The sequence below is a fragment of the Panthera pardus genome, unplaced genomic scaffold, assembly GCF_024362965.1.
Source record: "Panthera pardus isolate Hobbes unplaced genomic scaffold, ASM2436296v1 HiC_scaffold_13, whole genome shotgun sequence".
NCBI lineage: Eukaryota > Metazoa > Chordata > Mammalia > Carnivora > Felidae > Panthera > Panthera pardus.
This window is the reverse complement of record NW_026526688.1, coordinates 81264201-81288609: the sequence shown is the minus strand read 5'-3', so window position 1 is coordinate 81288609 and position 24409 is coordinate 81264201. Positions and strand designations below refer to the sequence as shown.

The window sequence follows — 24409 nt, the reverse complement described above, 5'->3', positions numbered from 1 at the left end:
AGGTGTTTTTTGCTTTGTTACCGTGGCTTTCCTTCCAATTATTCCCAATTATTGACATTTTTCTGCACAGAAACATACCTGACAGTTGAAAGAGAAGCTCGGAAGCCATCTTCACAGAGATATCCTGACTGAAGAGGTTTCTCTCTGGGGGCACTCTGCCCTCTGGCATCTTCTGTAAGGGTTCGGCTTTCTCTCGCCCGATTAAAGTGCTATAGCCAACATTCCGGCTGGGTGATACCGAGACATGCGAGTCCTGGATGTCAACCTCCATGGGCTCCTCTTTAATCTTCACCATCTGAGTTTCCTTGTAGCTTTCCGCTGCAAGCAGGTGGACGAGGAGAAACAAGAACACCACGGTTTTAAAATTCTGAACCAAATCCAGTTTCTCATCACAGAGAGAACCATGAGGATTGCGTCTGGGAGCAGGTTAGAAGAGCACCACAGCTCAGAAGAAACACAGTTTCAAAAACTACTTCGTCCAGCCCACCTGGTTTCCTGAAAAGGTTTTCTGAGCGGAAACCCAGAGAAATGAAGTGACTTGCCCAAGGCCACAGCAGCGGCAGCAGAACCAGGCCTGGGTCTCCAGATCCAGCACTCGGGTTCCGTGCCCAGGGTCTCCTGACCACTCCCCCCATGCACTCCATCCTCTCTGCCACGCTGCTTGCAGAACTAAGGAGAACATGGTGAATGCCTGTCCTTGTTTTAGAACTTACACAATTTCAGCAAATCAAATAAAAGCAAGCATATTAATACTACGATTGTCTCCCTCTATCTTTAAAGCTCTACCCAATTTTTCTTCTCTCTCTTCTAGGGCATCTAAATTAATAAAGGGTAAATGGGGTCGATTCAACTGAGACATTTATACCTTGCTGGGAGCTAGTAATCCTCAAGACCACCTAGGAAGTTAATTGTAGCCCAAGGATCGAGGCTGAGAAAAATAGCAATCTTACAGGTTATAATAATGGTTCAATTTACTGACTGTTGTTGCTTTAGGTGTGACTATTAGATGTTTGATCTTTAGTCCGAAACATATATTCGCCTTGTAAAGTCAGAGTGTCTTTATGTCCGTGCAGTCCTTAGAGCTAATGACAGCATCTTTGAAACAAAGTGTGCAGGCAATCAGACCATTAATTTGGGTCACTTTAAAATGAGCACACTTTCAAATCAATAAGCATTTACTAGTAACTACAGCGTACTCAGCATTCTGGGAGAAAAAAAAGAGGAGACAGATAGATAGCAAATAGCGGCCCCTCAAAATATGTCTACATCCTAATCGCGGAAAGTTGTGAATGCCACCTTATTTGGAAAAAATGTATTTGCAGATATGATTAAGTTAAAGATCTCAAGATGAGATTGTTCTAGATCATCCAGGGAGGCCCTAAATCCAGTGATAAGTGTTCTTATAGATGAAGACAAGACACAGTGGAAAAGGGCATGTGAAAACAGAGACAGTGCTTTGGACTGAAAATGTGCCCCACTCCACCCCCGAATTAATATATTGAAACCTCACCCCCAATATGAATCTGGAAGCGGGGCCTTTGAGAGGTGATTAGTCATGAGAGTGGAGCCCTCATGAATGGATAAGTGCCTTTATAAAAAAGACCCCCGAGAGCTCCCAGACAGCAAATACTTGAGCTCCTCGATTTTGGACTTCCCAGCCTCCAGATCTGTGAGAAAGAAATTTTTGTCATTTATAAGCCACCCAGTCTATGGAATTCTGTTGTGGCGCCCTGACCTTAGCAAGACGAGAAAGTGGGGTCATGTAGACACAAAAAAACGTCACTGCTGTGAGCTGGGGTGGTTAGAGAAAACTATGCTTTCCCTACAAAGCAGGAGAAAAGTGAGAGCCAAGTACATGCACAGTTTATTGAGTTGTAGGAAAGAAGACAGAAGAGCATTTCTAATTAAATGATTACAGTTAATGTAGTGTTGTCAATAAAAGCTTACATAAGAAGTGTGCTAATTGTTCTTTTTTCCTCTTGACATACTACACATGCTTTTCAGGGAAAATGACTTGTGTTTTTGTCAGCAACTAAATTGCGAGCAACTGTTATATTTAATTTAGATCCCTCCCCCCTTTCCCTATTCTTGCCAAGCTGCTGTTTCTCGGTACATCTGTGAAACTCATAAAAACCAAGTTCATCGATTCAGTCATGGCAAGGAAAAGAAAAGAAAAGAAAACATTAAGCTTTCAAAGTTACATACCTAGCTTCTCTGCCTTGACTTGTAGTCCATCTGCCTCTTTCTGGAGTGCTGACTTTACCCCCTGGCCACCCCTTAGGGATTTGGTGACCTGACGGCCACCGTGACCTCTAGCTACCTAGCTACCTCACTCATAGGTGCAGTCACAACACACGTTTCCCTCTTTGTGTTCCCTCAGAGTACTAAATATTTGGGAAACAAACAGTGGGGTCAGTGTCACAGGTAGGTAGTGATGTCTCCGAACCCTGCAAGTCATTCCAAGGCTTGAGGACAAACACAAAAACATGGCAGCAAAGGATTCACTTAATTTTTAAAAGGAACCTCAATGATATAAAGAGCAAAGCTAGAAAGTAGCTCTTTATCTTCTCCCATCCCCTTTCCCCAGCGTTGTCCCTGGGTTAAAAATCCCATGGCTAGGTCAAACACGGACTTGAATGGTATCGGGTTTTGAAAGCTACTTGGGATAATTTCAAGTATGATTTACCAGAAGTGTTGTCTGCCCTTTCTTATGATAACTCTTGACCTTTCAAAATTGCACAAAATGCTGATTACTGATAAAAAAAAAAAAAAAAAAAACCTTTACATTTTTAATCTACCTGATAGACTCGAGACTCACAGAGAAGAGTTTTCAAACTGACATCTCAGTGGGCAGGTGAGGCATAATATAAGAAATATCTTGGTGCTTCTCGCTCTTCCATGAAATAGCATTATTGCCAAATGGTTTTGTTGTTGTTGTTGTTAAAGCAGGGTTTCTCAACCTCAGCACTGATGACATTTGGGGCCAGATACTTCTTATTTTGGGAGGCTGTGCTGTGCATTCTAAGATGATTAGCAACATCCCTGGTTTCTACCCACTGGATACCAGTACCACCCATCCTCCAGGTGTGAGAACCACAAATAACTCCAGACGTTGTCAATATCCTCTGCGGGGAGGGGGCAAAATCACCCCAACCGAAAACCGCTGCTGTAAAGTTTTTGCAACACTTTGACGTTTAGCCCCTTCCCCCAAATTTAATCTGCACCCGAGGCAAGTAAGAAAGAAAAGCTGCTCTTAAGTTATAGCTTAGGCTCCCCCACATACTAATCCCATCTCAAGCTGGTGCCTGGACAGGCTGGCGTAGGAGGCAGGAGGCAGGCTGACTTGGGAACAGATCCCAAGTTGGCTAGAGATCCCCACCGGTGCTCTCTCTCCCCTCTGCCTAGGGCATCCTGACAAAACAATTGTTGAATTAATCATTTCACTCTTTGCTTGGACTCCCTCACCCAGAAACATGCCTACCCATCCAGGGTTTACTCATTCCCATCATCTTCCTTCTCCACGTGCATTGTAAATCCTTCTAGAATGTCTTCTTAAAATAATAGGACAAATACTAATTTTACCCCAAGTGACCTATTCTGCTATTCCAAGAAAGAAATTGGCACATGGAAAAAGAGGAAAGACAAGAGTGTTAACAGTAGGTTATATGTGGGACGTGGGTTGAAGGTGACTGTTTATTGCAATGCTCATTTGTATCTTGTAATTTTTCTATGATAAATATAGATATTTTGTCATTTACTTAAACTTTTAAAAACAAAAAAATGACAACATATGCCCATAAAAAGGTGATTATTTCCTCTTTAAGGGTGTTTAGAGAGGCACCTGGGTAAGAGTATTTAGAGAGGCGCCTGGGTGGCTCAGTTGGTTAAGCACCCGACTTGGGCTCAGGTCCCCATGTCACAGTTTGTGAGTTTGAGCCCCATGTGGGGCTCTGTGCTGACAGCTCAGAGCCTGAAGCCTGCTTGGATTCTGGTCTCCCTCTCTCTGTCTGACCCTCCCCCCCTTGTGCTCTGTCTCTTTCTCTCTCAAAAATAAATAAACATTAAAAAAAAAAGAGTGTTTAGAACACTGTGTATGCCTGGTAGCATAGGAGAAGTAGGTTTCAAATTAGGTAAGTCCTATTTAAACTCTGCTTGGCAGAGGGGAAAAAGCAATGACAACGCAATAATATTGTCTTTTCTGCTTTCACAAACAGTACATGTTAGTAATTACCGAACGGGATTATGTCATTCATCCATCATGTGGCTGTTTCCGCCATTTTTTAAATGTCCACTGCATACTGAGTACTATGATAGAGGCTATGTGGGATACAGAGGCAAAGAAGACACAATTCTGGCCCTCAAGCACTTTTAGTCTAAATGAATGATCAGACAAGTATAAACAGCTCTCTAATAAAAGAGGTAAAAATAAAATACAGTGTGGGAAGAGGAGTTAAGGACCACGAGGAACCACAGCACAAAGGCAGAATTGTACTCTACCTGGAGTGTTCAAGGAATGTCTGTTTTCTGGTTTGGCTGGGGGGCCAGCATGGAGAGGTGGAACTGGCACCTTGAAGAAGCCAGAGTCATAGCATAGAATATAAACATAAAAGCACCTCTGTTTCTGTCTTCCATTGTCTCTTTAAAACTGCCCTGTAGAAAGAGCTCCTCTCCTGTCCCTGGGTGAGAAAACTCAGGCCGGCCCATAACCTGGTAATTCTTAGACAATTCAAAGCCTTATGGTCCTTTGAGCAGCAAAATGGTCCTGATTCAGAATCCCGAAGGCCCAATCCCACATGTTAGTCCACAGTTCCACCTTCTGGGAAGGTGAGTCCCTGCCCTTCCCTGGAAGGGTCGACAGGTAGCCTTTTGGGAGGAAAGGATCTGCTTCTTCTCCCTTTCTTGTTGCCTTCTCCCCAGCACACTAGTGGCCCTTTCAGACCCTAGAAAAGAGCTGGAGAAGGCGGGGGAAGAAGCGGGGGACAGAGGAGGGAAAGGTCTTTGCTAGCCTGTTCTAGAATGGTTTCACCCTGTTAAGGCCAGCAGGCATTTCTCTCATGGGATTCAAGCATGGGATCTTCAGAGATCTTTTTTTTTTTTTAATGTTTATTTATTTATTTTGAGAGAGAAAGAATAAGTGGGGGAGAGGGAGAGACAGAATCCAACCCAAGCTGTCAGCACAGAGCCCCACTTGGGGCTTCATCTCACAATGGAGAGATCATGACCTGAGCCAAAATCAAGAGTCGGACACTTAACCGACCGAGCCACCCAGGCGCCCCTCTTCAGAGACCTTTAACTTCGAGGTGATCTTTCCCCTGTAGTTCCCTTTACTTGGCTGAACTCCCTCTTGTCTGGGGTCCCTTATTCCTTCCACCGACCCAGGAATCTGCCAACCACCAATCATCTAGGCAGCCCCACTGGAAGCCATATAAGACAACACCCATGCCATCCGTGCCGCAGGAAAATGGTCTACCCTGGAGCCACATTTAACACCTCCCTCTTTACTTGATCCTACAAACTGAGCAAGCTCAGACCCCACACAGCACTGCAGTGGCTCTCGGCGCTCGTGCACGCAGCCCCCAAGGCAGCTCTCCATTTCTCACCTTCTAGATTTCCCAGGCAGACGTCAGACACCAGCGTAGTAGGCTCCCCTCCTGAGGAAAACAGGACAAACGCCCCAGTGGGCGCCCCTTAAGCTGTGCTCTCTAGAGTTGGGGTGAGGCCAGTACCTCTTCCCTCATCCCCACCACCCTGCAGTGGGGGATCACAGCACAGTTGTCTCCAAGATTCCCTCACCCCCGTCTTCAATTGCCTCTCACTTTTACACCTTCAGTTTGGCCAAGAGGTCCAAGAGGCGTGTGTGTGTGTGTGTGTGTGTGTGTGTGTGTGTGTGTGTGTGTGGTAAAATACACATAACATAAAATTTACCACTTTAGTCATTTTTAAGTGTACAGTTTAAGTACATTCACACTGTTGTGCAGCCATCACCAACCACCCATCTCTAGAATTTTTCACCTTCCGTAATGAAGTTCTACCCATTAAACACTAACTCCCCATCCCTTCTTCCCCCAACCTCTTGTAACCACTGTTCTATTGTCTGGCTCCAGGGTAAGAGTTTCCTTCCTTCCTCCCTTCTCTCCCTCCCCTCTCTTCCCTCCCTCCCTGCCTCTCCCTTCCTCTCTCTCTCTCTCCCCCTGCCTACCCCTCCTTCCTTCCTTCTCCCCTCCCTCTCCCCCTTCTTTCCTCCCTCCCTCCCCCTCCCTCCCTCTCTCCCTTCCCTCCCCCCTCTTTCCCTCCCTTCCTCCCTCCCTTCCTTTAAAGTTCTTCATGCTGAAACCTTGGTGCTGAAGCCAAATCCTCCCCTGAACAACCGTTTAACAAAAAGGGTCACATTATATTCCAGAGAAATAAAACCGGAGAGGTAGGTAGGGACAGCATGCAGAATCTTAGGTGGGGGCCCGGAAGCCTTAGGGAGAGGGGGCAGGGAGGAGCCAGCCTTTGGGAGGTTTGCACAGAGGAGGAGCACGATCAGATTGCACTGCAGAAGGCCAACCTGGCAGTGGCACTTGGAAGGCCTGGGAGGAAGTGGCAATGAGGGCAGTTGTTAGGAGCTTATGGTGGTAATCCAAGCAAGGAGAGGATGAGGGCCTCAACTAAAGGTCACAGGGACAGAAGAGATTCACAGGATACTCTAGAGGTTGAATGGGGAGGAGCTGGAGGCGACTGGCTAGGAGTCTGAATAAAGAATGAAGAGACCAATGTGAGAGAAATTACAAGGAAAGTTTGTACGTGGCCCGGATGAGGGGGAGGGTGATTAAAAAAATAATTCTATGATTTCTAAGCCTTGAGATTTGGAAGATGCTACCAACAGGAGTAGGAAAATAGAAAAGTTGAGTTGGGGAGAAATACGGAGGGAAACTTTCAGTTCTGTTTTGCCTAAGTACTTAACCAGGAAGTGGAGGTCAGGATGGCTGCGGGCAGAAAAGTGACAAGTGACACACAGACCAACAGTCATCTGACTCCAGAGGACTTGGGGAGATCCAAAGGAAGGTGAGTAGAGAGAAGCGGATGGGGAAGAACTGTTATCTCTACTTTTAGGAGGAGGAAGAAAGAATGAGGAAAAGAGGAGGAGAGGGGCACCTGGGTGGCTCAGTTGGTTAAGCATCTGACTTCAGGTCAGGTCATGATCTTATGGTTTGTGAGTTCGAGCCCCACAACAGGCACTGACAGGGCAGAGCCTGCTTGGGATTCTCTCTCTCTGGCCCTCCCCTTCTCCTGTGTGTTCATGTGCATACACTCTCTCTCTCTCTCTCAAAAACAAATAAACATTAAAAAAAAAAAAAAAAAAAGAGGAGGGGGAAAGGGAGTGGCCCGGCATGGTGTGTTCATGGAAACCCAGAGAGAAGGAGCGAGGCACCCGGGCACCTTCACGAGAGCCTTGAGCTTCAGGCCAGCCGCCGCATTCTTGCCCTGGGGTTCCTGCACCCTTAGATGATTCCTCCCCTTAGTTCCATCCCCTCTAAAGCCCCAGCCCCACACTCCCTGCAGCATCCCTCAGCACACCTCCACGTGCCTTCGTGCTCCTGTGATGCTGAAATATTCCAGTTGCCTGAACGTGCCATGCTGTTCCTCACCCTATTCCCTTCTAAAATGCCCCGATCACATCCTATTCAGATTTCAAAAGTACACTTGGCCTCTGAACAACTCCTCCTCCTGCAGTTGTAAGTTCACATGTAGGGGCGCCCGGGTGGCTCAGGCGGTTAAAGGTCTGACTTTGGCTCAGGTCACGATCTCGTGGTTTGTGAGTTCGAGCCCTGCGTCCAGCTCTGTGCTGACAGCTCAGAGCCTGGAGCCTGCCTCGGATTCTGTGTCTCCTTCTCTGCCTTTCCCCTGCTCATACTCTCTTTCTCTCAAAAATAAACATTTAAAAAAAAGAAAAAAAGAAAAAAAAAGAAAATTCACATGTAACTTCTTTTTCTTTTTCTTTCTTTCTTTATTTTTAAGAGAGAGACAGAGTACGAGTAGGGAAGGGGCAGAGAGAGAGAGAGAGGGCGATACAGAATCCGAAGCAGGCTCCAGGATCTGAGCTGTCAGGACAGAGCTGGACGCAGGGCTCGAACCCACCAGTCGTGAGATCATGACCTGAGCCGAAGTCGGACGCTTAACCGACTGAGCCACCCAGGCGCCCCCACGTGAAACTTTTGACTCCCCCAAAACTTAACTACTAGCAGCCTGCTGTTAACTGGAAGCCTTAACGGTAACATAAATTGTTGATTAACACAGTTTTGTATGCCATACCCATCTTAAACAGTATTCTTGCAATAAAGTAAGCTAGAGAAAAGAAAATGTTAGAAAATCATAAGGAAAAGACATTTACAGCATTGTACTGTATTTATCGCAAAAATCCCTGTAGATGTGGACCCACGTGGAAGTGAGCCTGCACAATCGAGCCTGTGTAGTTCAAGGGTGACCTGTATTCAGGTGTCCCCTCTGTGAGCAGCATTCCTTTATCTTGGTCGAGCGACGCTCTCTCTCCGCTCTATCCTATCTCTAGATTGTACGGCCCCTGCAAATCCTGTAGCGCTCTGCAATGATTACTCACACGCGTGTCCCCTCTGGGCCAACCTGGCAGGGGAGAGCTAGATTCCCACTTGTCTTCCATCCCCAAGACATTGCCCCGGCCCTGGCACATTCGATGTGCTTCATGTATTATCCGTCACACGTGTCACCTGAAGCACAGCACACAGGAGGCATGCGATGCTATCCTCTGTCTCTTGACTCCTCAGTCTGCCACAGACACTCACACATGCAATGACCTCAAAAAAGTATGAAAGGATGGAACACTGGCCACGGCGCTGAAACAGACAACAAAAATGGACACAGGCGTTTCACTCTCCAGGCGGTTCACCATCACGATCCCCAGCTAGCATTTTAGAATAACAAGAAGCTTAAGGAGCAACGCCAACTATGTATGCCATGCGGAAACAGAACACTTTCGAGAGGGCCATCCCTGTCAATTAGATAAGTTAAAAATCTTTCATCTCCAACTTGCTATCCGCAAAGATACGGGGTTCTTGTTGGTCATAAACACACCGTCCGGGTATGAAACCTGATCCCCATAGACGGTGGTTTTATTATTAACACCCTGTGAACAACAGTGCAGGTCAAAAGGACCAGGTGAAGTGACATGAACAACTGGGAACAAGAAGTGAGATCACATGGTAACGTCCCATCGCGGGGCCTGGCACCACCGGCATCTGATAAAGGCGGCCTCTTTCTGCCTTTGCTTTCTCTTGCTTGACTTTGCCCTTGCCAAAATCAAAATGGGATGGAGAGCTGGGTTGCGTTTCCTGGGTTGCTCGGGGAAGGACCGAGCCCCAGGCCTGCTCGAGCAGCGGTGAGGGTGGAGGCAGAAATGGAAATGTTATTCCACAGAAGTCTGACACTATCTGTCAGACTCTTTCTCCTCGGAGAGAAGCAATGTGGGAGTGAGGCCAGCCTCAGCCCGGCGGCCATTCCCTCACCCTAAGACTGGGGCTGGGTCTCCAGCGAAATGGAGATAAACTCAGCTCCATTCTTCGTATGGATATTAAGAACCCGAGTCTTAGATGCTGAATGCTATTCTTCCTTTCCTCTTTCTTAGCCCACCCCGTCCTTTTGAAGTAGCCATCACTCGGAACACAAGCACATGCATCCTGACACAATTTGCTGCTCTTTAGAGGACTGGATTGGTATACGCTTCTCCCTGGGAAGTTTTATATTAAGTTTCATTTTTCTCTACGGTGTGGCCCTTGGCTCATTTCCACCACGCATAGAGTACAGTGGGCCTCAACAGAAAAGCTCCCCATTCCTGCTCTGAGTAACGAAATCCGAGGCTGAGGCTTTTCCATGGAGGCTGCCACACCCCAGAGAGGGGGAACACAGGCTCTCTCTCACATCAGCTTCCTACTCTCCCTGTGGGCACACTGCTCATCTGCTCCTGGGGAAAATGAGAGAAAATGCTCTCCATGAAATACCGTGACGCAGCAGATTTCTCTCTAGTTCTTCTAGTAATATACAAGGACCTTCAAAAACAATATTTCCCAACAGAGGAGCCCTACATGACTTCTAGTACACACACACACACACACACACACACACACACACACACACAGTTTTTGATTCCCAAAACAATTTCAAAGATATTTTATCAAAGATATTTTATCAGAATTGGCCTTTGGAATTGGCTCACCAAAACTATAAATCACCTAGTGTTTCTCCTCTGTATCAGTGTTGTACATGGCCATCCAGGAAGGTGAATACACAGACATCTGATGATTTGGCTTTGCACACTAGAATTCACAGTTCACTAGACAGAGGTAAGCAGGGGGTCAACTTAGAACCAAGTTTTTTTTTTTTTAAATGTTTGTTTTTATTTTTGAGACACAGAGAGACAGAGCATGAACAGGGGAGGGGCGGAGACAGAGGGAGACACAGAATCCGAAGCAGGCTCCAGGCTCTGAGCTGTCAGCACAGAGCCCGACGCGGGGCTCGAACTCACGGACCGTGAGATCATGACCTGAGCCGAAGTCGGACGCTTAACCGACTGAGCCACCCAGGTGCCCTGAACCAAGTTTTTAAAAACATAAAATGAGGGAGGCAACTGGATTGCTTAGTTGGTTAAGCGTCCGACTTCGGCTCAGGTCATGATCTCATGGTTTGTGAGTTTGAGCCCGGCATCAGGCTCTGTGCTGAGAGCTCAGAGCCTGAGCCTGCTCTGGATTCTGTGTCTCCCTCTCTCTGCCCCTCCACTGCTCACGCTCTGTCTCTCTCTCAAAAGTAAACCAACATTAGAAGAAATGAAAATTAAACAAAAATAAAAACATACAATGAGGTACACCAGGTGTTCCATCTGAGTCTGCAAGAACAAATATGTCCTAAAAAATGGAACTTGAACTTTAAAGGCTGAAGAGTTAGTGAGACCTGGAAGTTCTCTTTCAGGGGTCCAAGAAACCTTATTTTCTATTAAAGCAAAGTACTTGATGCTTTATCCTTCAGTCGACTTTTAAACTTGTCTTCACATCCTCTATACCAGCAAGCAATGCAACAGGTCCTTGCCTGGGATATCTCAGCTGGGCATTTACTGGTGTTTTCAGACCGGCCATAAAACTGGGACCACCATCGTAGCACAAATTTTAGACTCTATTCTGAGTATGATGTTACCTAGTGTTAGCTGACACAGGAGGCTCACGTGATGAAAAGGAGGTCCTTTGGACGTGTAGAAGACGATCACAAGTCAGAACACGTCCATCACGCTAAACAAATTCTGCATTCAATTTCACTTGTGTCCAATGACAATCAAGCATTAAAACGCTTTGGTCACCGGGGGCTCTTCTCCAACCAGCAGATGATGTAGGGCGGCTCAGTCATTATCTTTTGACCCCCAAGTGTCCTGGTGTTAATGTAAAACCTCTCCCAATCATCTTGTTTTCTTTTTATTTGATGATTTCACTAGAAATTAGCTAAAGAGGCGCATTTAAACTGTATGTCTGCCATTTGGTAACATTCCAAATGATCTCATTTTTTAAAAATTAACCTATTTTTCATCTAATGTCCAGCATATACTCGCCTGTCTCCCATTAAAAAAGAAAGAAAGAAAGAAAGAAAAAAGAAAGAAAGGAGAGAAAAAGGGTCAATTAAAGTATCTGATCTAACGTTAAATCTATTTAACATTATTATCCTTTGCCATTTAATAAATCTAAGCCCTGTCCACCTCATCTGCTGTGATTAATTGGCCTTTATATATCCTCAATGAACATGAATGCTAGTTGGGGGTGGGAGGGGATGAATGCATAGGTTTTAAGCAGAATCCCTGAAAGATTCAGTTAAATTCTTGCTGACATAAAAATAACCAAAAAGCAGGGCTCCTGGGTGGCCCAGTCAGTCAAGGGCCTGACTCTTGATTCCAGCTCAGGTCATGATCTCAAGGTTTGTGAGTTGGAACCCCGTATCAGGCTCTGTGCTGACAGTGGGAAGCCTGCTTGGGATTCTCTCTCTCCCTCCCTCTCTGCCCCTCCCCTGCCTGTCCATTCACTTTCTCTCTCTCTCAAAAAATAAATAAACGTAAAAAAAAATAACCAAAAAGTGAGGTCCATCTCTGTTAGGTGATCGGTTGACCACTGCTTTATGCACAAACAGGAGGGAGAAGGGCAGAGAGAGTCCCTAATACTCAGAGAGAGGAAGGAGCACATGAAAAGTTTTATTTCAGTAACTGAGTTTTACTAAACTTTAAGTATTTTCCATTAAAAGATGATAACAGGGTATGAGTATATGCAGACAAGTTTAAAATGTTTTCCTTGGGTGGTGCTAAATATTACTGAATCACGTCCCAAGTTATCTCTGTTGAGAAGTCCTGACTATTTCTGTTCCATTGGTTGATGCTTCCAGCAGCCAGGGAAGGGCTGGTAAACATGATGCAGAGCAGAACATCACATAACAACAGAGGTAGAACCCAGGTAATAACTAACTAGAGTGAGATATGGGCAGCTATAGATGGGGTGGAAAAAGAATGTAGGACCCATGCAGGAGAGGGCACTTATTTCCCTTTGTGTCCCTAGTACCTAAAGCTGGGCTTAGAAAATAATAGGAGCTCAATGTTGAATGAATGAGTAAGTGAAAGAAAACAAAATAATAAGAAAGAATAATACATAATACATATAATACAAAACAAAAAAATAAGAAAGACAAAGACCATAAAGAAAAAATGGAAAGACTAAGACCTCAAGAATAGAGTTCATTTAAACCCCTAAGACATCTTTACATACTTGTGCCAGGAACCAAATCCTTCATAGCCAATGATAAATGAGGCTTTGCTTTTGATAGGGCACCGTCCCTAGTACTATGCTTGTAGAGATCCTTGAACCATGGGTGGGACCATGTGATGGTGGAAAATGGTCCCTCTGGGCTCTTAATTCCCCATAATTCTTGGAGACATGAGTGCCTGGGTATCCTCACAATGTATTCTGGCTGTGTTTCAACCTTCTTTTCCAAATGTTTTTTTAAACCAAAGTTACTTATAAGTAGCAATAAATGACTCATTTTAATTTCCCTTCCTCTCTCTGTTCCTATGTCCTCTCCAGTGCAGGTGCTGAAGAGCACCAAAACAGCCAACCGGCGGCAGGAGGAGGAAGGGGAGGGAACCCCTAAACTGTGAATGAGGCCCCAATACTTAACCATTCACTGTTTGTTTGTTTGTTTGTTTCTTGACCACTCACTGTTACACACAGGATGAACACTGTAGCTCTGGGTGTCTCCCAGAAAGCCGAAAAAGAGTCGGATAGGAAGAGCTTTCTAACATAAACAATGTGTTAGGAGAAAATATTTTCAACAGCATTAAAATGGGATAAACAGGGCACAAAGGCTTTAGCACAAGGAACCGAAGGAGACCACCATCTGTCTCCATTAAATTATCCTCTCACTCCCCAGTTTTCTTCTTTATTTTTCCACAGCTCTTTCAAACGAAGTGAAGAGAAAAAGATATTTTCTACATATTATCCAGTATGTGAGCTAATACGTAAGCACTGATGAATTCTAAGTGACGACTACCACCAATATTCAACTGCACAGTGAGGCATGCTGATTCCACTCTCAAAATAAGTCCCACAAATCACTGCAACTTCACCTTTCATTCTCATTAATCCTTTGCCTCTGCTGAGAGCCTCTCTCCCTCTCGACCAGAGGGGCCATTAAGTGTACCTTTGGCTACATGTATGTGGACCACAGGACTCCTCCAGTATGGTATCTCCATGAATACCCCCACCCCCAAACACTAGGAAGAATTTCTACTAGCAACAATAGGGAGGTGTGTGTATATGTTTAGGTGGGTTTAGGGGGATAAGGACGATAGTAGTAGGAAGTAAGGAAGTGAGTTCATAAATCATTCTCTAAACAATGACCCTCACCGCCTGATTTTGGACCTAGGGTCACAAGTATATTCTATCACTTCTCCCCCATTTCTCCAGCTGTGGAGATAAGTGATCCAAGCATGTGGCAAGTCACAGGAAACCAGGAAATGTGCTTGAATCCAGCTGCTATCCCATATTTAGAAAATAGGAAGTAAATCAACTCACAGCACCAACTCAGGATGGTTTAGATTTGGGAAAAATAGATACATGGGTTCAGTAAATAGAATTATGAGGAGGGGAGACCAAGATCCCTTCAGAAAGAATGTCACTGGTCCTCATATTTGGATAAAGCAAAAATGCCACTTTTTAATCCTTTGTCTTCACATAAGAATAATAGAGGCCATTAGGGAGAAATAGAAACAAAGCAAGCCTAAAGTGAGTAGAAGGAAGGAAATAATAAAGATTAGAGGAGAAATAAATGAAATAGAAACTAAAAACAAAACAAAACAAAAGAATAGAATAGATTAATGAAGCCAGGAGCTGGTTCTTTGAAAAGATAAACAAAATTGACAAACTTTTAGCCAGACTCACCAAGAAAGAAAGAAGACTCACATGAAATCAGAAATGAAGGAGAAATAGTAAATGACACCACAGAAATACAAAGGATATAACAGAATATTTAGGAAAAATCATATGCCAACAAATTAGATAACCTAGAAGAAATGGATAAATTCCTAGAAACATACAACCTTCTAAAACGGGTTCAGGAAGAAATAGAAAATTTGAAAAGATCAATTACTACCAATGAAACTAAATCAGTAATCAAAAAACTTCCAACAAACCGAAGTCCAGGATAAGATGGCTTCACAGGTGAATTCTATCAAACATTTAAATAAGAGTTAATACCTACTGATCTCAAACTATCCCAAAATATAGAAGAGGAAGGAAAGCTACCAAATTCTTTCTACAAGACCATCATTTACCTAAAGACACTACAAAAATATAACTATAAGCTAATACCTTTGATGAACATAGATGCAAAAATCTTCAAAAAGCATTAGCAAACCAAATCCAACAAAACATTCAAAAAACCCTTTACCATGATCAAGTGGAATTTATTTCAAGGATGCAAGCGTGGTTCAATATTTGCAAAGTAATCAACACGATATATCACATTAACAAGAGAAAGGATAAACACCATATGATTATCTCAATAGATACAGAAAAGCATTTGACAAAGTACAACACCTACTCATGATAAAAGCTCTAAACAAAGCAGGTTTAGAGGGAGCATATCTCAACATAATAAAGGTCATATATAAAAAAAAACACACAGCTAACATTATACCACTCAATGGTGAAAAACTGAGAACTTTTCCTCTAAGATCAGCAATAAGACTGAGATATCCACTCTCACCACTTATATTCAACATAGTATTAGAAGTCCTAGTCACAGCAATCAGACAAGAAAAAGAAAAGAAGACATAGAAATCAGTAAGGAAGAGGTAGAACTTTCACTATTTGCAGATGACATGACACTATAAATAGCAAACTCTAAAGACTCCACCTAAAAACTACTGGAACTGATAAATGAATTCAGTAAGGTCACAAGATACAAAATTAACATACAGAAATCCATTGTATTTTTATACACTAATAATGAAGTAGCAGAAAGAGAAATTAAGAAAACAATCATATTTACAACTGCACTGAAAATAATAAAATACCTAGGAATAAACACAATCAAGAAGGTGAAAGACCTGTACTCCAAAAACTATAAAACATTCATGAAATTAAAGATGACAGAAACAAATGGAAACATGGTTCATGCTCATGGATTAGAAGAAGCAATATTGTTAAAATGCCCATACTACCCAAAGCAATCTACAGATTTAAGGCAATCCTTATCAAAATACCAAAACTACTTTTTGCAGACTAGAACAAATAATACTAAGATTTGTATGGGACCATAAAAGACCCTGAATAGACCAAGCAATACTGGGACAGAGGAACAAAGCTGAAAGTATCACAATCCCAGATTTTAAGTTATACTACAAAGCTGTAGTAATCAAAACAGTATAGTAGTGGCACAAAAAATACACACATCGATCAATAGAACAGAATAGAAAGCCCCCAAATCAACCCATGCTTGTATGGTCAATTACTCTACAACAAAGGAGGCAAGAATATGTAATGGGGAAAAGACAGTCTCTTCATTAAATGGTGTTGAGAAAACTGGACAGCTACACGCAAAAGAATGACACTGAATCACTTTCTTACAGCATACACAAAATTAAACTTGAAATGGATTAAAGACCTAAATATGAGACGTGAAACCATAAAACTCCTAGAAGAAGACATAGGAGTAATTTCTCTAACATTGCCCATAGAAACATTTTTCTAGATATGTCTGCTCAAGTAAGGGAAACAAAAGCAAAAGTAAACTATTTGGACTATACCAAAATAAAACGCTTTTGCACAAGCAAGGAAAACCTTAACAAAACGAAAAGGCAATCTACTGAGTGGGAGAAGATATTTGCAAATAATATACCCAATAAGGAGTTAATAACCGAAATACGTAAAGAACTTATATAACTCAACACCTTCAAAATTAATAATCCAGTTAAAACTGGGCAGAAGACATGAATATTTTTCCAAAGAAGACATACAGACAGCCAATAGACACATGAAAAGATGCTCAACATCACCCATCATCAGTGAAACGCAAGTCAAAACCACCATGAGATAGCACCTTCAGTCAAAATGGCTAATATCAACAAGAAACAACAGATTTTGGAGAGGATTTGGAAAAAAGGAACCCTCTTACACAGTTGGTAGGAATGCAGACACTGGTGCAGACACTGTGCAAAAGAGCACGGAGTTTCCTGAAAAAATTAAAAACAGAATTACCATATGATCCAGTAATTCCACCACTGGATATTTACTCAAAGAAAATAAAAACACTAATTCAAAAATATATATGCACCTCTATGTTACTTACAATAGCTCAGATATGGAAGCAACCCAAGTGTCTGTCTATTGATGAAGGGATAAAAAAGATGTGGTCTATATTTATGCAACAGAATATTACTCAGCCATAAAAAGGACGGAGATCTTGTCATTTCTAACAGCATGAATAGACCCAGGGGTATTATGCTAAGTGAAGTAAGTCAGTAAGAAAAAGACAAATACCATATGATTCTACTCATATGCGGAACTTAAGAAACAAACGAATAAACAAAGAAAAAAAGAGACAAACAAAAAACCAGACTCTTAAATACAGAGAACAAACTGATGCTTGCCAGAGGTGTGGTGGATGGGGGTATGAGTGAAGTAGATTAAAAAGATTAAGAGTACACTTATCTTGATGAGCACTGAGTCATCTATATTATTGCTGAATCATTATTTTGTATACCTAAAATTAACACTGTGTATTAAAAATTTTTTAATTTAGAACTTTATTTATTTATTTATTTATTTATTTATTCATTTATTTTTTTTTTTTTTAAGAGGAACAGAGGCACCTGGGTGGCTCAGTCAGTTAAGCATCTGACTCTTGATTTAGGCTCAGGTCATGATCTCACGGTTCCTGAGTTCGAACCCTGCATCGGGCCCCAAGCTGACAGCATGGAGCCCACTTGGGGTTCTCTCTCTCCCTCTTTCTGATCATGTTCTCTTTCTCTCTCAAAAATAAATAAATAAAACTTAAAAAAAGAAGAAGAATAGAAGCCATAAGGGAGAACAGTTTGCTTCATTACTTTCCCATTCTTGGTCTAATATGGACACTCCCCTACCCAACAGAAACATGTCCCATTGCTCTCAGGTTGTGGCTATCTTCTGGAGCTTATGCACTGAATGACCCAGGCACTATCACCCGCTTGAGCCCCTGCTCAGTGGGTGATGGGCCACTGAGCAACGGACAGGCTGCTTGACAGTGGAGAAAGGATTTCCTTCTTCAGAGGTAGATCTGTGATACCTGTTTGTACCCAGATGAGCACAGAACCCATTGGGGTTTAATTATACACGTGAATGAGTTAAAGGTGAAAGGTTAATAAGGCGATGAGGAGAAAAACCCCTGTGGAATGAGAATGTTTTAGATCTCTCGTTGAGGGAAATAGTGGCCATGCTCTTCCTCACAAGACTATAACTGTGGTAACATATAGCCAAAAAGGCCGAGACCTTTTTGAGGACCATGAAAACTAGGGCGGTAGAGAAGATCCTAATGCAGTGATAGGGCACGCAGCTTCTACCGGGCAGGGAAATTTGTCCTCTGTGTGAAAAATGGAATAGAATGTTTGGTTACTCAAATATTTGCGTCCACGCCGCAATTGGATCCCTCCAAAAATGAAGCTCCTTCTTCGAGCTGTCACCATTGAATAGAACTTATTAGTGGCCTCTCTTTGCCACGGTTCGCGTTATACCTGCAGTCATTTACACCAGAACACAGAAAACAACACAGGAACGAGGAGGGCACACTATTCCAGCTGCAAACACATTTTCTAGGTGGCATTCTTCATTCTTTTGCTCAGTATTATGAAAGGAAGACCTGGAACCCCTCCACACTTCATCCTACCCTGCCTGTACTCCACCCCACCCCCACCCGCCATCCTACAGCCCTACCCTCACCCCTTACAGCTGTGATCAAACCCTTGCCTCCCCCAGTTCAGCCAAACAGAAAAGGAATCTATAATGAAGGTGGAGCCTATAAAATTCCTTTCAGAGTTCTTGCCTGGCTTCTGGAAACGCACGCCAATACAAATTTTCGTGGCTATACTAATATATGCAGCTATGCAACAGGGAAATGATAATAAAACAAAAGCCCTTTTGAGTCCAGTCCTTCTGAGTCCCAGGCCTCAGTGTGGGAGGCGGAGGAAGCTGGGTCAAGAAAGCAAAAGGGTGAGCAGAGGGGTGAGGGCTCTAAGGGGAAAAGGAGTTCCCAGAGGCTCTGGCCCTGGGGGTGTGAACCGGAAAAGCTCCTGCATTAAGGCGGGGAGCAGAGCAGCAACAGCCATTCAGGTGTGTCCCTCCAAGACCTGTAAGCTGTGTGTGAAATTACAAAATGAATAGAAGGGTGCATACTGGTCAAAGAATGAGGGTAACGCCAGTTACGGTGGGAGAATCTGTTCGAAGCAAGTTCTTTCTTCTTGCTGAGAAAAGGATGGTGCTTCCAGAACTGCACATGGCAAGTTGCTACTCTGTCTGCCTGAACAGTCAGGTAAATAACACCACTGTACCTCCACTGAGTTTAACAAGACCTAGACCTTCAAGAAAATGATTCTCTTTGGTATATAAACATGCCACATTTTTATCTTATTAAAGTGATCTATTCCCTGTTTGTATAAGACATAGTTTTCACACTCCAAATACCTTCAATTCTCACTGAGTTTTCAAGTACTAAAAAAAGAGTCTAATTCCTTATTTAAAGATTTAACTCCTGGGGTGCCTGGGTGGCTTAGCTGGTTAAGTCTCCGACTCTTGATTTTGGTTCAGGTCATGATCTCACAGTTTGTGAGTTCAAGACCCATATCAGGCTCTGCGTTGATAACATGGAGCCTTCTTGGGATTCTGTCTCTCCCTTTCTCTGTCCCTCCCCTGCTTACACTCTCTCTCTCAAAATAAATAAACTTAAAAAAAAAAAAGATAGAACTCCCCCAGTTATGGGTTTTCTGTGTACGTGTGTGTACATACATATATACATATACAGATACATATATGTATACATATACATATACATGCATATCCCAAGAGTTGCTTGGGATATATATGGCATGAGGACAGTGATCTAGCCATTAGCTGTAAGCCCCATTACTAGTCACATTCATTGTAAGTCATTTCAGAAGCTGACATACAAATACCCTTTGCCATCAGCTGAATCATAGAATGCTATGGCAAATGCAGAAATCAGACAGGCCAACTGCACTAGGGAGGTCTGTGTTAAATAAATTAGCTTTCATAGGCTTTATATCTGAAAATTAAATGCTGTGCTCACATAAGCAAGCGCAGGCTTTCATTTTAATACTAAACTATTCTGCATTTTCACTTAATTTTTGGAATTACAGAAAACATGACGGTGCTCACAAGCAACAAAAGAAAAAACAGTGAACCTGGACTATATCAAAATTAAAGCCTTTTGAGCTACAAATAATGCCATTAAGAAAATGGAAAGACAGTCAGCAGAATGGGAGAACATATTTGCCAATCAGGTATCTGATCAGGGGCTTAGATCCAGAATTGCTAAGGAACTTTTACAACTCAAGACTAAAAAGACAAATAACTCAAAAAGCAGGAAAAGGACTTGAATAGACATTTCTCCAAAGAAGATACACAAAATGGCCAATAAGCACGTGAAAATACCCCCGCTCTTAAGTCATCGGGAAATGCAAATCAAAACCACGGTGGAATACTAGTGCATACCCAGTATGACAGCTATAATAAAAAAGACAGGTAATAATAGGTTTTGGCAAAGATGTGGAAAAATTAGAACTCTCATACATTGCTGAATGTCAAAAGGTGCAGCTGCTTTGGCAAATAGTTTGACAGTTCCTCAAAGTGTTGCATATGGAGTTACCATTGGATTCAGCAGTCCACTCCTAGGTATACGCCCAGGAGAAACTAAATATGAGTCCAAAAAAAACTTGGACATAAGCGATTACAGCAGCCAAAAGTTGGGCAACAACCCAAACTTTCATCAATAGATGACTCGATAAACAAAATGTGGTATTATATCTATTTTATGCCACATAGAAAATTAATATTAATTATTGATGTATTTATTCCAATAATATTCAATGGAATATTATTCAGCCATAAAAAGGAATAAAGTACTATAGATGAGCAACAAAGATGAACCTTAAAAACATTATGCTAAGTGAGAGAAGTCAGTTACAAAAGACCGTATATTGTATGTTTTCATTCATATGAAATGTACAGAATAGGCAAATCTATAAAGACAAAGAGCAGATTAGTGATTGTCTAGGGTTGGCGGTGGTATGGGGATGGTTGAGGACTGACTGCTAATGGATAGTTCTTTTCAAGGTGATGAAAACATTCTATAACTAACTGTGGTGACAGATGCAAAACTCTGTGACTATACTAAAAACCATTCAACTGCACAAAAGCCAACATTGCCCAAGAATAATCATGAAAATTAACAACAAAGAACACTGAGAAAAGCAGTATTAATCTGAGGCTCACAACCAACACTATCTTGATTTATTAAGTACATGTGTCCTTCTACAGAAAGGTTCCCAGATACCATTATTTCATAAGTTAAAAAGAACCTCTACTGAAGATGCTCTTTTTAAAAATAAGATGTACATTAAATAGAGCTTTGCTCCCTGTCAGCCTTAATGTAGGCATGTTACTCAGATGGACAAAATTTATTTCTCTCATTGACCATTTCCTCGGCACAGGGTTTCTCAAAACTTAGCTGTCAGGTTCACTTGGAGGGCTTGCAAAAACACAGAGAGCTGGGCCTCCAACCTCAGAGTCTGAACAAGGTCCAGAGTAGAGTTCAAGAATTTGTATTTCGAACATTTCCCTATCCTCCCCCACCCATGCTGATTCTGCCAGTCTGGGGACCACTTGTTGAGAAGCAATGCCACAGCACATACAGAGTTGAGGCTGGCTAGGCAGAGTCCTGGCTGGGCGGGTCTTCCCCAAGACTCTACCAGAAAAGAAAGGTAAAAGTCATCCAAAGGCCAAAACGCATTTACATTCAATATTTAAATAACAGCAATTACCATAATCTGCTCCTCAAACTTTTGTGGTTCACACATATTGTTTATCTTCCAGGTTTCATGCCACCCCCATTCTTGCCCACCCAAGACGCATTTCTGGGGATTCTTCTCCCTCACAGCCATCCTATAAGACCGCAGCCATGTCTGCCCAACGTGACCTTATCCCTAGTGACAGAAGTTTCCACTGGTGGATCCCACTTGGAGCTGGGGCAATCAGCTGGAATTTGGAATTGGGACTAAGAAATTTCTGTCTGGCTCCTCTTTTGAATAAAAGGCAAACTCAGAAAGCTGCAAGAAATTGCCATTTTCCACCATGTGAACTGGGTAATCGAAAAAGCCCATCTGCATTGCACAGAGAAACAGGGATGAGGTAGAGAATGAGAGCTTTCTGGTTTCCACATGGTCCTCCAGACTCCGGCTTCAGTGAGGGACACGCCTTTCTGCATCCCTCCCCTGGGGTTCCATAAGTTTACCCCAAACCTGCATCTTCTGTTAAACTCCCCTGGCTTGCCTAAACCGGCTGAAGAGGATTTATTATGTACAACCAAAAAGGCCTTAATTAAAACTGTTAATAAAGTCAATTTGGGGGTCTCTTTCCTCTCTGTTTCAGTTCCCCCCAGAGATTAAACTCATCTTAAACTTCATCGCACCCAAGTTCACCTGCTTCTAAATATTTCATAGCTATGGGACACCTGGCTTCCTCAGTTGGTAGCATGCAACTCTTGATCTTGGGGTCGTGAGTTCGAGTCCCATGCTGGGGATAGAGACTACTTTAAAAAATTATAATAAATAAATAAATAAATAAATAAGAAAATAAATTAATATTTCATAGCTGAAGCCCTATCTTACTCAGGAGATTCCCTGAATCCTACACCATTATGTATTTCAAATCTAGGGCCTGCTTGGATTTCTCTAGAAAGGCAATTATAATTTATTGTTCTCTCTAAGACTAGACTGGGATAAATAAATATAAATCAGAAATGAATATAAATCAATTCAGTTTCTTTCCTTGAGCAAAGAAATAAGAAAACCTATAGATGTGTTTCAAATTAAGGTCTAATATTAGGTTGTATTTACCATGGTAGGTAAATTTAAGTGTTTAGTTTTTCATTAATGTTTCTGAAATAACTTCAACTTTTATTTTTGTGGAATTCATATTTTTGAGATTGCATTCTTAACCCGCTACTTCTAGGTTCATCTACAAATATGTTACATTTGATGTATTTATTCCCTCGCAAGCATGCGGCTCCCCAAAAGGAGAAGGGGCATTTCTTTATCTCTGTGTGTCCAGCTACTTCTCTCACCGCACAACAGAGACAAAACAGATAAAGTTTTGTGTTGCCTTCAACACTGCATCTCATCTGCAGCAACACATCTGTTCCATAAGTTTGTGAGGTCACCAGACGTTGCAAAACCAGGGTTTAATAGTGACAGGATTCTCTTTGTCTAATGTTACACATCGTCTGTATTGAACTTAGGATTTTGGCCTCCTTAAATCGAGACTTCTGGGAATTATCTTTGGCAACTATGCGCTTTAGCAAAAAAGTCTGATTGTTTTGGCTGCCTTGTGTCACATAACAACAGGTAGTCACAGACATCCAGCAGTTTCCTTAGAGTGGGTTGCTTTCTTTATGGTAATCAATTTACTTGGCCCAGCTGTCAGGCACTTGACTTCCCAATTAACAACTGGAAGCAGAACTTGAGCTGCAGGAAGGAAGAAAACTCAGATTTTCCCAAATACACAGTTAATGAAAAATTTAGCCTAGCCTCTACCTCATCTGTGTTTTTCCCATAAAACGTAAATGTCAATTTGGAAAACAATATACCTACAGACATTTCTCCACACAGGAAAGTTTCACATGATATTTCACTAGGCCCTGTGCCCAACATCCATCATTGAGGAGTCAACATAAATTAATTTAAAACTGGAAATGAGGCAGCCAAAATTGTTGACCAGTTTCCTTGTATTAATTCAGTGAAAAGACTAAGAGTGCCTGCACTACAAATCACAGTTTCTAATCTCAAGGGAATAAGCAACAAAGAAGAAAATCCTTTTATTCCACATCTTCTCAAATCTGGAAGAAGGAAAAAAAAAATGTATACTAATGCATGGGGCATACTTTTCTCACCCAACTCTTCCTGGCCGAAAGGATTTTTCTCCATGCCACAGAAGACTATAAATGAAAATCAGCAAGGCAGGAAGCAATAGGGACTCCTGTTCATGAGAATGCCTGCAGAAGGGCTTTGTGGGTATCAACCCAGGTGAACCTAATGCAGCTTTGACTAACCTGCATGTGTGCAAGGACATCCATGTATGGACAAGAGCAAGACCTCTTGTCCATAGAGGGATGGGAACTATCGTGGGAAAGGGGATTTGAAGACACCAACAAGTCCTTTACTTGGATGTCTTTGAGTGTATGAATCCTGAAATTGCTAAAATTACATCTTGAGGAGAGAGAGCATAGGAAGTCTTTCCCTAACATCCTTCCAAAAGCACTGCTTCATCCATGATTAGAAACTCTAATATCCACTTTAAACCCAATAAAGAGTGAGTCCTCTTTACCCTGTGGCTTAGGAATGGAAGAAGCTTGTTTTTAAGTTACATGTCTTGTTTTAGGACTAACTTGGAAACTTCTTCACAGTTTACCTGATCATAATCTGCTAGAGGGTAGATGTGTGGAGTTCTAAGTGCAAAATGCTTGTGGAATGGAAGCCACTGCCCTGGTCTGCCTCTACTAGATCATAACCATCTAGAAGATAGGGGCTGTGATGCATATCCTTTTGACCTAA

General features: G+C 42.4%; 1 protein-coding gene across 1 annotated transcript in view; it reads right to left on the bottom strand.

The window, feature by feature from the left end:
- ZNF827 (zinc finger protein 827) overlaps positions 1 to 24409 on the bottom strand; it is a 174299-nt gene that overhangs the window by 82672 nt on the left and 67218 nt on the right. The window contains 1 exon segment of the mRNA XM_019420669.2: positions 79 to 318. Within this exon segment, the coding sequence (XP_019276214.1) occupies positions 79 to 318 (240 nt within the window).